Source organism: Pleurodeles waltl, chromosome 1_1, assembly GCF_031143425.1.
Source record: "Pleurodeles waltl isolate 20211129_DDA chromosome 1_1, aPleWal1.hap1.20221129, whole genome shotgun sequence".
Classification (NCBI taxonomy): Eukaryota; Metazoa; Chordata; class Amphibia; order Caudata; family Salamandridae; genus Pleurodeles; species Pleurodeles waltl.
In genome coordinates, this window is record NC_090436.1 from 918631268 (window position 1) to 918647198 (window position 15931).

The following is a 15931-nucleotide window of genomic DNA, read 5'->3' on the forward strand; positions in this document are numbered from 1 at the left end:
ACTTGCTGCGCTCTTTTTTGAAACTCCTTTGGCAAGTATTCAATAAGGTGTTGCATCTCGTCCCAATGGGCCCTATCATATCTGGCTAGCAAAGCTTGCAAATTTGCAATACGCCACTGGTTTGCTGCCTGTGCCGCCACCCTTTTGCCTGCCGCGTCGAATTTTCTACTCTCTTTATCTGGAGGTGGCGCGTCTCCTGAAGTATGAGAGTTGGCTCTTTTGCGTGCTGCTCCAACTACAACAGAGTCTGGTGATAGCTGTTGTGTGATGTACACTGGGTCTGTTGGTGGCGGTTTATATTTTTTATCTACTCTTGGAGTAATGGCTCTCCCTTTGACAGGCTCTTCAAACACCTGTTTGGAGTGTTTTAGCATTCCGGGCAACATTGGCAGACTTTGATATTGATTGTGCGTAGACGACAGTGTATTAAAAAGGAAGTCATCTTCAATGGGTTCTGAGTGAAGGCTGACATTGTGAAATGCTGCTGCCCTTGATACCACTTGAATGTAGCCTGTACTATCCTCAGGTGGCGAGGGTCTTGCTGGATAGCACTGAGGACTATTGTCTGACACTGGTGCGTCGTAAAGGTCCCATGCGTCAGGGTCATCTTGACTCATCCCCGTATGTGTTGGGGATTGCATCATTGGTGGAGTGGCTACCGGTGATAGTTGTGGAGAGTGATGTGGGGATGGTGGTGGTGTTATTTGTTTAGCCACTTTTGCTTGTGGCTGTTTGTCCTTGTCCTTGTTTTGGAAGGCAAGTTTTCGTTTAATTCTGATTGGGGGAAGAGTGCTGATCTTCCCTGTATCTTTTTGAATAAAGAGCCGCCTTTGCATGTGATCTGGCTCTATTGTTTGTAATTCCTCTTCAAATCTGTGTGTCTTCATTTGAGAGGACAGTCCTTGTTCCTCTGAATAGGAACTAATTTTCGGTTCGGATGCCGGATGTTTCGGCACCGAAACCTTTTCTGCTGCTTTTTTCGGCCCCAACAAAATCTTTTTTCTTTTCGGCGTTGTGCCCTCTCGGTGCCGACCAACTTCGGTGCCGCTGTCTTGGTGCCGAATCTTTTCTGCGCCACTCTCTCGGGCCCGAGATTGCTGCGTGCCTGTATCTCGACCGGAGTCAGATGTCTTCGACACCAGCTCGCCCTTTTTCGGTGCCGATGGACGGTCACCTACTTTTCGAGTTAAGCCATGGCCTGCTGGCGGTGGCGTCCCCTGGGCTTTGGCAGTCTTTTCGGGAGTTTTTTGTTTCGACGTCTTACTCACGGTTTTCGGCGTTTCTTCGGGATCGACCTCCTCCGAGTCCGAATCCTGGATGGAGAATGTTTCTTCCTCCTCCTCGAAACACCCTTGTCCTGTCGGCGCTGACGCCATTTGCAGTCTTCTTGCTCTTCGGTCCCTGAGTGTCTTCCTCAACCGAAACGCTCGACAGGCCTCACAAGTATCCTCCCTGTGTTCCGGTGACAAACACAAGTTACAGACCAGGTGTTGATCTGTATATGGATACTTGCTATGGCATTTTGGACAGAAGCGGAATGGGGTCTGTTCCATCAGCCTTGAAGAGACACGTGGCCGGGCCGACCAGGCCCCGACAGGAATCGAAAAACCCCGAAGGGCCACCGGAGCTCTTCTCAATTCGGTGTCGATCTGTTGTAACTAACCCGATACCGAACGCAAACAATACCGACGATTTTTCCGAGATTCTAACTAACTTTCCGACCCAAAACACAGAGCGAAAAGGAACACGTCCGAACCCGATGGCGGAAAAAAAACAATCTAAGATGGAGTCGACGCCCATGCGCAATGGAGTCGAAATGGGAGGAGTCCCTCGGTCTCGTGACTTGAAAAGACTTCTTCGAAGAAAAACAACTTGTAACACTCCGAGCCCAACACCAGATGGCGGGATGTGCACAGCATTTGTATCTGCAGCTACACATGCCATCGAACATATATATATATATCATATTTCAAACTTGTGTTTTCCTGTCATGTGATTTCATGTAACATTTTTCACACTACTGTTAACATTACTTTTTTTCAATTTTGGTCTTACCTATATTATCAACAATAATCACTATCGAACATCATTCTTTCTTTATATTTCATCATTTTACCCACACCTACGTAAAGGCCAAAGCAAAGTCAGAGATTAGTTTGCAAAATTCAAAACTATTAGTAGGTGATGTTTTAAACTTTTCCCTCAAGTTTGAGCAAAGTTGATAGACTTTGCACCTTGACTACTTAAGTGAATCTTGGTAAGTTGACTACCATCATCCTGCTTCACACGTGGGAGAGGTTTTCTGAAAACAAAAGGGCTTTTGCAAGAAAATTTGCCTCCACAGTAAGAGTTCTTGAATAAAACATATTTTATCCAAAGCTTTCCTCGCACAAATCTATTTTCTTTCCTGCTGTTCATTTGATAAGGTTTGGAACTTCAGGAAATTCACCAAGATTGTTTTACTAACTTCACAAAGTTGCAGGGAAAAATCCTTTGCAACTTCCTGAACCTGTATTCAAAGCCAGGGGCAGCTCCTCCGCATGAGTGTCACCCCTGCCCCGCCATCACCAGCAGCTGCAAAATTTTACAACAAAACCATAATAAACTACATTTATTATGGTTTTGTTGTAAAAGGGGTGGGCCATGGGGAATGGCAGGGACCTAGGGGGAGTGCACAGCAGTGCCCTCATTGTGCATGTATGTTTTGCTGGCCATCTCAGGCTGGCCAAAGACACACGCATACTAGGCTCTCTCCAACCCGACACTGTGTTGCCGGGTTGGAGACAGCAGGCAGAGACTTCCACTCTGCCTCGGAGCGCTCAGCCAGGGTGCTCCATCCAGTGCTAACACTGCTTTCATGCTGCCAGCAGCATGAAAGCAGAGTTAGAACTGGCCGCAGGCTGGGAGCCTGTGACTGCAAGTACTGGCAGCCAGAGGAGCGGATCAGAAAGGCGGGACGAGAAAGGTATGTTTTTAAAAATGATTATACATTTTTTGTTGTTTCCCTCCTTTACCCCCGCCACACAGTGCTCTGCGCCACCCCGCCCAGCCCCCACCTCTTTTCCCTCCTGTAAGCCCTGTCTGTTCAAAGTCTCAAATTTCCTAAGTAAAATTACTTTTTTTTCTGGCAAACCTCTACATTACCCAGTTTCTTAAAAAATTTTAAAATGTTCATTAAGACAGCTGTTGGTTATTAATATTCATATCTTGTTTAACCTAAAAAAAAGGCAATAATAGATCATGATTATTGCATTACCGGGCAAAATTGTGATATCACTCAGGACATCAAAAGGATATTCACTTCATGGTTTCGGCAACCAGAGTTGTCTGTTTAGTTAGGTAAAATCTTGCAATCAAAAATAGTGTTTATTGGCGGTGTGGCTTTTTGTGACAACCCAGTCTAGGTTTGCTTTAAGAAATTACCAATTCCACAAAGTTAAAATGCAGAGTGACAGAATGTCCACCAGTAACACTTAAGCATGGCTAAAATATGTTTTGAGCAACCTGTATGATCAACAGAATTATGAACTCGAAATGGTTAAATTGTTAGACATCTAAGATAGGCATATGATTTAATAATTATTGAAACTAAACCTAACAGCTTTTAACAAACTGTATGCTAACACAAATGACTAAATTCAACTTAGTGATAACCAAAACACACAGGCCCATATTTAGAGGAAAATGACAGAGTGCAACGCTGTGCCATAATTTGCAGCGCCGCAATTTGTCATTTTCACAATGCAGGGATGCGCAGTATTTAATTGAATATGGCGCACCCATGTGTTGCCCCCTGCGCTGGTGCTAAATTGAGCTGCCTAGCCCCAACGCAGGCATCCTTGCACCATTGTGCAAGGATGTCTGCTTTGAGGGGTTTTATTGTTTATGTGTGAGAAGGTGTTCCTTCGTGTACATAAACAATCACTAATGACAATTTGGCACTTCTGAGTGTGTGCTGTAGAATGCAGCACACACAGAAGTGCCAAAGCGTCATTTTAAAATATTTTTTTATTTGCAGGAAGGACACCTTCCCGCATGTAAAGAATAATTTCTGGCCTTTTGCTCTTTCTATGCGTGCTGGAGAATTCAGCACACATAAAAAAAGCACAAAACGAGGAGAAATAAAAGTATTCCTCCTCGTTGTGCCTTGCTAATGCCACCCCTGGGGTGGCATTAGATTTTGGCGCTGCCTCAGATTTATGAAAATTCGTAAATTTGAGGCAGCGCCAAAATGCAATGGGTGCTTCTGTGGCACGCCCACAGCAACACCCACTGCACCATTGCATAGTGCTGCGTGTGAATGGGCCGTATTTACAAGGTGGTGTTAAACCACAAAATGTGGCTTAAGGCCAACTTGTAAATACGGCACAGGGCATAGCACCACTGAAGCGTCACTAAAAGTGACATTCTGGAGGCGCTAAGGGCTCATAAATATGCTCCATAATTTCTAAGATACCACTGAATAGAACCCGTGCAATTCTTCATTTCTAAATACTGTAACAACTTTTTCACTACTAGTGAATAGTTACATTGTACTTATATTTATTAACATTGTGTATATTTTGGATAATAGGAACACAGAATATGTACAACCTAGATTTGTAATTTGTAAATATTAACAGAACTGCAAGACAATTAATAATTACACAGATTGACAGTATCAATATTAAATTTGTTTGGTCAAACTGATCAATTAGCACATTGCTTGAACTTTCACAATTCAATGTACACCTTAAATATTATGGATTGCAACTGGTTTTTTCAAAGGAAAGATAGTCAGTCAGGTGGCTGAAAGATGGCTATTTTCGTTAATCATCACACACTCTCCTGCACACATAATTAACCCAGCTTCTATCTGTAGTGTTAAGAGATTATTGCTTCATAATTAATGTGGGAAGCATTACATTTTGTCAAGTCTCAGTGCAAAATAAAAACATACCGATTCTGAGTTTTCCATAACAGCCAAAACGAAGAACACATATTCTTGCCCACTTTGGAGTTGCTTGTTCTCGAAGCGTCCATATAGCTTCTGATCCCCCAGGGTGAATTCAGTTGGAAGAACATCAAAGTGAGCAGCAATATATGGCTTTAACTCAACTTCTCTCCTCAAACGAATGCTCCTGCGCCGCCTAGAAAGCTCTTTGAGAAGCTGTGGAAGACGGAATGAGAAACAGAAGTAAACTGTAGGACATAATACATCAATTAAATGAACGATTAAAAAGCGAAAACTAAAATAGCTCAGGTCTAGAGACTAACATTTCAAAACAAATCCACATAATGTCAGAAACATAATATCTCAGAAAGATCTATTGTTTTGATCATTAACTTAAATTAATTTCCAAATTTTTGGAGATACAAATTTCCTAAAATTTCTGTATTAAATTGAGTGCATATTACTCCTTCAACTTAAGTAATAAGTTTATAAAGGAATACAGGTGAAATTTGTAGAGAAAATCTCCATTGAAAATATGATTTTCTGTTTAATTCTGGAGGTAGGGCCAAAATCAGATTGAATTATTTAAGAGGCATTTTGATGGTCCTATCTGACTCATCTTCGCTTCCTGTAACTGACATGTCCCTTAATGAAATTTTGAGGACATTTACTTGCTTTATTATCTTATAGGAATGAATATAAATATACTATTATATCATGTTCTTAAAATTTGAAGGTACTTACACAATTACATTTGTGAAGTTAAGGAAAAATGTATACAGGTTAGTGAAAAATAGACCACTGTTTGTACATACCAAAGAACAGTAATTTCTACAGGGGCAGGGATGAGTGGATCATACAGTCCACTAGTAATGTTTCCATGAAAAAACTAGTAACTATTTATGATTTGATGATTCATTTTGTCATGCTGAAAGGATAAATGCTGTTCTTGTCACCTGTACTGTTTGTTAGTGAATTCTCTAGATCTTGGAGCAATTGCCCATTACTCGTAATATCGTCTCCATCTCAGAGTCATTGGCATAATACCCCATATTTTGTAGTTTAAACAATTAAATATCCAATTATGCATTGAAATGCAAACTGACTTCCACCCTTGCTATTAATTCCTGTGCTTGTTGGTGTATTTTTGCAGAATGGCTGTTTTGCATCTGATTGCCACCTACAACACATCCATTATGCCTATGCAGAATCATAGAACAAGTATTAAACACGAGCAAGTTTTGAACATACCAACAACAAGCATGTTCATTACAAATAGAACAGTTTCCTAGTTTGTAATCTTTGCCAGGATTCCATATTACAGCCCATCCTCTGGGGCTATTAACAAAGGTATTTGGGAGAACCTAAGTACTCTTGCTAATACTTTTTTTGCCTTTATAAAGCTTAATTTGTTAGACTACTACCTGAGCTCTGCTTAAGCATTCAGCGAGCCAAACTGCTATTTACAGTGTAACGAAACACTGCATGGGTTTATTTCTGAGCATGTTCATTTTGCTTTAAAGTTGTAATATAATAAACGTACGTTATTTCTGCCCCCTAGTGACAGCAATGAAATACAATAACATCGAAAAAGACAAATAGGCTAAATCCTAGACCAGAATGTCGAAACAAACGCAAACAGTACAGTATAATGTACATTTACCTAAAACCCAACACCTGTAAAATCTGATGAAACAGATTAAGCAAAAACAGAAAACTAAAGAAAACGCAGGTCTTCAAAGTGTTATGAAGTATTCGGGGTCAGTGAGCGTTTATAAGGAGTCCCAAGAGTTTCCACTAAATATTGTAAGGTGGACTGTATACAAGTAAAGGGTTATCATTTGAGAAATGGAGTGTTATGTTATAAACATGTAAATTGGGTGCATTGTGCTGTATGGAGATTATAAAACAATATGTTGCCAATTTAAGAGTTTCCATTCCACTTATGTATTGGACAACCTGCTTGATCCCCAAGGGGTAGTTTAGGGCCCAACACTTCCATTGTACTTGCTGAGTGTCCTTTGTTCTCTACTGCATCCATTCTTTTGACTAGACACACTAATGGATCCCCATGCATTGTTTTACGGGCGTGAATATCAGCATGCATTTTTTACACAGTTTCATAAACACACATTTGCAAAGCCAGTTGATCTATCTTTAAAGTATCAAAGCCTGTAAAAACACAAATGCTGTTTCTATGCATTGCATACCCAAATTCTGAGCAAACCCTATTGGCTTTACAACTGCTGACAAAATAGAAAAAATAAGAATTGCTTTAGGTATCGAATCCTTTTAGGAAATAAACAATTGAATGTGACAAACAGCATGATAATTAAACATTCTTTCAGATAGAAATGACACTCGCTTGCATTACAATGGAAGCACTTCCTGGAAGGCAGATGATGTACCAAACCTTGATGCGAGGAGTAATACTCTATTGGGAGTAGCCAAAGTTCACTCTATGTCTATTCAATGAATTATAACAATGTTGAGCAAACAGCTGCATGATTAAGCCAGACCTACAAAGGCAGCACATAGGCACAAAACATACCTCCAGTTGTATGAATGAATCCCCAACACCAGTACATTCAACACATACCTACACGATGCCACAAACTCTCCGTTCAGATGTGAGGCATCAACCGCTTAGGATGAAAACAAAAGAATCTCAAAACAATTAGTCGATGTTTTTATAACAATAGTGACTAAACACCACCTTATTATAATCATAAAAATTTAGATTATCTTGCACTCAGGCAGGAAGCTGTATGTTGCATGGGACATATACTATGTTATGTCCTAACAGTAAAACTTTCAAACTGATGTTTTTACTGTGAAATGGTCAGTAGCCCCACTGGCTAATACAGAGTTCAAGCTGAAATGTCAGTCCTGCTAACTGAATGGCATTACTTAAATAGGTACCTCAAGGTATCAAATTAATCATGGCATTAAACCTGACTCACTGCCAAAGCAGAATGAATTTAATGTCACATTTAAGGCAACACAACTGTTGGCCAGTTTATCTGGTGGCCTTTCACAGTTGCTGGCCACCAGACAGCCTTCTACCCTCCTGAGGAGTTGTGTGAACAACTCCCAGACTTAGGAACTCTAGAGGCCTGCCACAGAGCAAAGTGTTACCTCCCCCTGGCAGGAAGGCAAACATGGTGTTGGCCCAAAAAGGCAAGCTTCAAACGGGAAGCCATCTTTGGTGGGCAAATGGTGACTACACTCATGTAGGGCTGCCCTTTTTTCAAGTAGATGAGCTGGCAATGAGAACTCAGAGGGAAAGCATGTGTTGCCGAACATTTTTTTTGAAGGCAGTTAGCTCCCAGGAAACCACACCTCTAGGGTAGGCTATCAAGCTCCTGACATCCAAGGAAGGGTTCAGACATCTTGACAATGGGCAGGATAGTGCAATCTGGATTTGCTAAATGACACATAGCCAAAAGTTGTCATAGGGTGGGAGGCATCACGGAAGTCTATTGGCTAGTGACCGCATTATCCACAAAGGGCATTTTCTGGGCATAACAATGGCACCCCTAGAATCCTGAACCTCAAATTACATCTGACAGGAGAGAAGACCAAAGAAGTACTGCCATGCCGTGCACCACTGGACCTGGTAAGAGAGGGCGCACCAACCGCTGAACTGCACCTGCTGCTCCTTAAACTAGCAAAGAGAGAAATGTGTCTGTGGTGCCTGGTTCAACAAAGAGATGCTCCTGAGCCCCAGACCAAAGTCGTGTCACCAATGAGTGGTCAGTTGACCCCCTTTTCCTGCACCAGGACCATAAAAGCTGAAATGGCCCACCCTCACCAGTTAACAGCCTTTTGCAAAGAACAGACACTGACCACCAAAGTGCAGCTAAGAAGAGCTCAATCACAGACTCATATGTTGCATCTGTGACTGCTGGACTCGCTGGGGGGTGGGTATCAGAATGTGGACTGATCACCAAAGACAGGCACTAGCCCTTACCAAAGGACATCACTGGACCTGCTATGTCTGGTGATGGGTGGCCCAGTTGCAGCTAAACCTCTACTGGCTCGAAGAATAAATTGAGGGACTCCGACTCCTGTTGCCAAAGTTGGCCCATCACACCTTTAGACCACAGAATAGCACCAGGGTGACCCCATCAACTGAACAGCACCCAAAGAATCTTTCAGCATCCTCAGCAACCTGCATCCCCAGCATGTAGCCCACTCGATTAATTCTATGGCAGTCTTGATGTAAGGTGTGGAACTGGACTTGAGATTGTTTGGATGACCAGGTAGCTTTCCAAATACTCCTTATGGCCCCCAACCTTATCCCTGATGGAATTGGTTGCCCAACTTGCGCTGGAGTAGCCTCTTTCAAACTTTTGAAAAATGTACAACCTTTACGGTTACCAATGCTGGTTTGTGCTTTGGACTAAAAGCCTGTGATTTATGTTTTCCTTAAAAATCTATATCTCTGGAACACTGAGATGGATTTTGCTCATCTTGGTGTCTAAAATTCACAAAAATATAATCTATTGTTATAAATTGATGTTGGATTTATTTTGAGTAGTGTGACTTTCTTATTTCATTGTTTGGTGCTTCTAAATGCTTTACACTAGTTCCTTTGTTTAAGCCTTACTGCTTGAAGCCACAGCTATCCAGGGTTGAGTTAGAAGTTTTACAAATGAGCCAGACTGGATCCAAGATGGTATTGAGATTGTATTGCGTGGTAAGGTTGCAGAACCATACCAAACAATTAACCACAATGTTCACAGACACCACATTTCACCCATTGTATTGAAGATCCCTCTGAGTCAATACATACCTGTTGTCTTCTGCTATTGAGCATATCCACTTACCAATCTCATTGTAATGTCTGCTTAGAGTGGACATGGGGTATGTCCAGCTCTGTGGTAAAGGTTAGTGGAAAATGTTTGAAAGAGAGACAGTAAAAAATGAGTGATGAAGGTTTATCTGATAATCTAAGTTACGGTCAAGTTCAAATTGTGGCCTGCAAAATACTATGTCCACTGACTTTTTAAGTAAATTCTAGGGTATACAGAGTTCATTGAGGAGAAAAGCTGGTTAGTAATCAGGATAGTTGACCTAAATTCTTAGTTTGCCCATTAGTAGGAGTTTTCAAGCTGTGGGCTACATACATAAGGCTAGGTCTAGGATTTCTTCTAGGTTGTGAGATCATGAACCTAAGGGATGATATATCACAGTTGGGATAAATGAGCTGTTAGGAAGGAAATGTTATATATGATTGGTCAGGTAATGCTCTGCAAGTCAGTTCAATGGAATAGGTTAATGCTATTCCTTCCCCTCTTCTAGCGACTTTAATTTGGAATAGTTTAAAATCCAGAAGGATCAGGTCATTCATGATGGTGTCCAAATTATCTCTGAATCATGTCTCACATGCCATCATATCCTATAAGATCCCATGTGTTGAGACTAGCTTTATATTCCTTATTTGTATTGATTAGGCTGATTTCTACTCAGGGGTGTTTAGAATGGGAGGTTGACATATGATTGACTGAAGATATGGTTCAGGAATAAGGTATGATGTCATTACAGAGTGACTTGGAGCAAGTTATGTGTAGAGGATACTTTTACATAAACAATTCCTTTTATATGTGCAAGCGTCCACAGATTAACTATGGTAATATATTTACAAGTTATTGATTTGGCAAAGCATGGTGTAGTAAGAGCTACACTTTTGCTGTAATGTGAAAAGAGGTATCTTGCAGAATGAGACTTATATTTATACAAAGTTAGGTTGAGCATAGATAAGTGTAGAAAATTGGATTACTTGTTAAAGGGGGTGAACTCCTACTCTAGTACCCACATCACAATCTGACAATCTTTAATGGGAAAAGTCCCACAGCTCAACTCCCAACATTTTGAGTCTTCAGCAGCAAATGAAATACGCATAATCAATATTTATGTCTAGTGCCTACAATTTGTCAGACCTTCAAGGCTATAAAGTCACAGGGATAAGGATGGTGTGATAATGTGAAAGACAGATTGAAGTCAAAGTAGCCTGGCTTAAGTGCCTCGACAGAGCAGTGTATAAAAGTAACATGTTTTTTAAACAATGGAAGTTTTAGAATTTCGGTGAAATAGGAGACCTGTTTGGATCTTAAGTACATGTGAAAGGGTTTGAAATCACAGGTGACTGGAGTTATTGAGTGGGTTGAGATACAAGTGTGTCCTCTTAGAGTAACGTAAGTTATAATGTTGATACCTTGAAGAATATATTCTTTGGTCTTTGGCAAAAACAGCTTGGCTTTATAGACTGCAGGCCAGGATTAAATTGCACTGGTGGCAGAGTAGTATTTCAATTTCTGTTGGTTAGGCGTGAAGTGGAAAAGTGGTTTTTCAAATAGGGTGAAATAGCTAAGCTGTGTGTGTATGTGTGGGAATGTGTGAGTCAAAGTGGATTGTTACAACGATTTTCCACTCAAAATGTAGCTGTTTAGTAGGCCTGTGTGTGGAACTGGGAACTGCAGAAGAAGCTTAAGAGAATGCTTCAAGTATGCCAGCCACTAACTATATATGCAATAAACACATAAGACATAGAATAATAGTGTGGTCAAGGAAATATTACTAAGATTGAGGGCAAAAATATCCCTAAAAATCTTAAAGTTTAAATCCTGACTCTCAATCATAATTCAGGATCTGTCATGCTCTTCTTTGGCCTTTCTGAACCCAACTTTTTTATATCAACAGATGTAACCAAAATCACTGTTTCAAAAACAATGAGACTCTTGTTTCAGCTCTTCTTCCTCATGGACACCTATTCAATAGAATGCCAGATGCATCAAAGGATGGATCCCCCATACCAGTATTACCTCTTTTGCAGCCACCTAGTTACTGCTGAGGAGATACTAAAATGCCATGGACTGCAAACTACAGAAAGTAACCATTGTGTTTGCTTTGTGTTTCTGCTACCAATTCCTAGATTACTGAGAACCAGGTTGGAATGGGCAGTGCTCAGAGTAAAAAAAGGCATCTTAAAACCACAACACAGACTGCCCCACTCTTACACCTACCCCTACCTATGCAAAACTGTGGTCTATGTACTGGATCACTTCCAATAGACCACAACCTGTGGTACCATGGGAAACTGGCCAGGTTAGTTGAACACTCATCCTGAAGGAGATGCAAGGTGGAATCATTTGCATACTGTTTTACTAATTACAGGCTTGTGTTGTCACACAACAGATCAAGGTTGCGTGTTGTCTCAGCCCTGAGGGCAAATTGGAAAAAGTCCTTGTTAAATGCATGCAGCATGAACCCCAAACACAGCTTAGCTGTAGATGAGGCTTTCCCCACATGTTAATCGTTCTGTTTTTTGTGTAGCTATTTAGCATATGTCTACATGACTTACAAGGACTGTATTGTTTATAATTAAATAAAACGAATTTTCACACTAAAGAGCAGCTATACAGAGACCATAAACTGCTGACAAATATATAAACAACTGTTGTTTGCTAGCTTCGAGGCATAATTGTGGGTTTAGAATGAGTTTGGATTGCTTCAGATGCCTCAAAGTGCATCTAAAATATGTACGACTCAAAGTGATCTACAATTGCTTACTACACATTTTCACTGGCACAAGAGTTCCCTTTCACCTGTTTTCTGTGTTTAAGGAATCTCAAACCATATGCACAGAAAAATACAATTCATATAATTTTTCATATCAAATCAATGGAAAATTGCACCCAAAACATCATGTTCAACAAGATACGTAATATTACGCTTTTTTAGGTCGAGCGTAAGCGTTCGACCTCTTGTATACTTTTAAGTATACTTCTTCTATGGGTTGCCAACTATTTCATTTGTAAGTTTCAGTGTCATTTAAAAATCCTTGCTTGCTTGTGGTCAGTCATGCCTCTTTGTCCCTCCTCCTTTTGTGTGAGAGCAGTGACCAACTACTGTATAATTACACTATGTCCTGTTTATCTTGTCTGTAGGGGACCTTTTTTTTATTTTGTTTCCTGCTCCTGTCCAGGGAAGTTTCCTTTTTATTTGCAGAGCACTCTTCCTCTGAGCTTACCTGTAAACAAGGCTATAAATAAAGCTGTTATCTTGGTCACATTTGGTCTCTGTAGGCTGTCTGCACACTCTCGCAGCTGCCTGGTTCCTACCCTCCCTTGGCTTGAATTTTCTTTACCAAGTATGCCTGCTCGTGTGCTGAGAGTAAGGGTGGAGAATGGCTTGTAATTGCTTATAGCCTAGGGACCCAGCTCTACCAGGGCTCGGCAATCCTTAGAGACAGTGCCCACTTCTGCTCCATACTGGGATCTCACATGCAGCTCCATCAGTGCACCTCAGTTCACACACTCCAAGCTCTCAGCCGTGCCACTGCCAGGAACCTCATACACGCTGTCTGCCAGAGCTCCTCAGTTCTTGCAGTCAGTGCACTCTGCTGCTCCAGTACTTGGACCTCAGGCGCAGCGCTATCAGTGCACCTCAGTTCGCACACTCCGAGCCCTCAGCCGCGCCAGTGCCAGGAACCCCGCACATGCTGTCTACCAGAGCACCTCAGTTCTTGCAGTCAGTGCACTCTGCTGCTCCAGTACTTGGACCTCAGTCGCAGCGCCATCGGTGCACCTCAGTTCTATCCCTACAAGGTCACTTCCTTTCCTATACTGGGACCCCACTCACATACAGTTCCATTACAGCAGCTCAATTCTAACATTCAGTCCCACTGCCAAGCCAATATTGGACCCAAAAGAGCGATACACTGCTCAGCCAGTGCACCTTAAGTCTAACATCCAACGCCACTGTTGATGGGAACCGTCACAGCTCCGAAAGAATTCACCAATTCTAACATTCAGTGCACATTTCTTCCCAGTACTAAGGCTCACACACACACGCCCTTCAGGGCTCATCATTTCTGTGGTTCAGAGGCAATGCCACTCCTATTCTGGGCCCCACTTGCAGCTTCATATGGGCAACTCCAGGATAACACTAGGCAGCACTGGCACGTCAATATTCGGTGCCATACAGAGCTCCATTAACTTACCTTACTTCTGACCTTGCGCCCGTTACTATCCCAGTACTGGAGTTCACATACAACTGTGTCAGTGCACTTCAACCCTAACCTGCGGCACCCCATTATTCCAATACCAGAAATTACACAGCCCAATCCTGATCTGAAGCGCCCAATATTACTGTATTGGAGTTCACATACAACTCTGCTAATGCATCTCCTGCTGTTCTGCTGTGACACCTGATGTTCTACACTCTGACTTCTGTTTGAGGATGTGGGGGAGTCAATTAAACCTATTCTTAGCTGCCATCTTTATTTGGGAGGGTCTGTTTCACCAATCTCACTCTGTTCTTTTGTTTACTCTGTTTACTCCCAATGTTTTCTTTCTCCTCCACTTATCTCTTTCCAGCTCTTAAATACACACATTAATAGCTTTGCTCCTTCTTTCAACTGTTTATTTCTACTCCTTTCCTTTTTTTTATTTCCCTCTTCCTCTTGCTACCTCCTCTTTCATACTTGCAAAAACGTATTTATTTCTTTCCTAGTTTTGTTGCTCTCTTTTGTCTTCTTTAGGCGTTCATTCCTTCACTTTTTTTCCTCTTCCCTTCATTCTTCCTTTGTTTTTTTATTGGTTCTTTCCTTTGACTCTGTATGTGTCCTTTGACTTTTTAAAACAATCTTTCTCCCTTCCTTGCTCTGGTGTTTTTCTTATCTTTATGTGTTGATTCATGTTTTACTGTAAATCCCTCTTTTTCCTGTCTGTATGTGGAAGCCACAAGTTACTTGACGGGACTCGAACTGTCACAGTGGCTTTCCCATTCTGTGTCTGTGAGAAATGTGTCAGTACATACTTTCCCAGGTTCTTCCGCTGCTTGTTTCTCTTTTCTCTAATGTTCATTTTTCTCTATCTTTTCACACTTCTTTCATAACTTTTTCCTCTTTATCTTTTGTTCGCTGGCTTCTTTCCCTTTTTTCTTTTGTCTCACACATTTGAACTATTTCATGTCTTAGTTGTGTTAATTTTCTTGTTCTTTCTTTCCCTTCTTTCTTTTATTTCTTTGTGACCCTATCTCTTTCCTACTTTTGTCTGTTAAATTATTTTTGCTTCTCTTTTGCTGCCCCATCCGCTTTCTCTCCAGTGGCCTAGTTATCAATGGTCCAAAAGGTGCAGTGGCACCAGGGCCCAGAGACCTGTGGATATCATTCAACTCTAATTACTGCTGTATTTTCCTACCAAAATTGCAGTCAATAATTTTCCTTTCTTACTCTGGGGCCCATGACACCGTTACTATGCCACTTGTCTGCTCCATCTTTACTTCTTACTCCCTCTTTCCTTTAACCCTCCAATCCATCCCAAATTTTATTTTTCTTATTATGTTTTGAGCATTACCATCTAATGCCAAAAGTTTATTTTCTGATAAAGGTTTATATGATAATTGTATCTGTTTTAATAAAGAAAAATAAGGTGAATAGAAGTGCTTTAGTTTAATGCTGGACCACTGTAATTATATGGCAGGAAAAGACAAAATTATGGGGCAGGGTTGACCAATTTATGTGGCAAGAAAAGTCCAGTTATGAATTTACAATGCCAGTAGCTCTAACTCAAGAAAATGAGAGGCCTATTGCATTCCAAATGCTTGTTTTACTTTGCAAACCCATAAACTATACACTTGAGCTAAGAGTTGCCTATAAATCAAGGGTTTCAGTACATTATCTGAAAAAACTTTCATTTTCCGGTCAGTGCATAGCTTATTTCTTCCACCATTAATTCTACAATGTGGACTCAATTGTGTTAGAAACGAGTGGGATCAGCCCACCCTGACCCAAACGTTCCCGAATTAATAATTGCTGTTCATCAATGTATTACACAGACTTATGCACCACAGCTTTCCAAATTATTAAAATTGTCCTTTTTGTGCTATGAATCAGAAGCACAGCCTCATAATACTTAATTGCAAAAAAGCTCAATGTCACACTGTTTCAGTTCACAAATTCAATATATAGCCCAGAGGTCACCTCAAGGA

At 41.1% G+C, this 15931-nt stretch overlaps 1 protein-coding gene across 19 annotated transcripts in view; it reads right to left on the reverse strand.

The window, feature by feature from the left end:
* PTPRD (protein tyrosine phosphatase receptor type D) overlaps nucleotides 1-15931 on the reverse strand; it is a 3982777-nt gene that overhangs the window by 202667 nt on the left and 3764179 nt on the right. For all 19 annotated transcript variants that reach the window (XM_069230134.1, XM_069230131.1, XM_069230149.1 and 16 more), the window contains one exon: nucleotides 4940-5149. In XM_069230134.1, the coding sequence (XP_069086235.1) occupies nucleotides 4940-5149 (210 nt within the window). The remainder of the gene's footprint in view (nucleotides 1-4939; nucleotides 5150-15931) is intronic.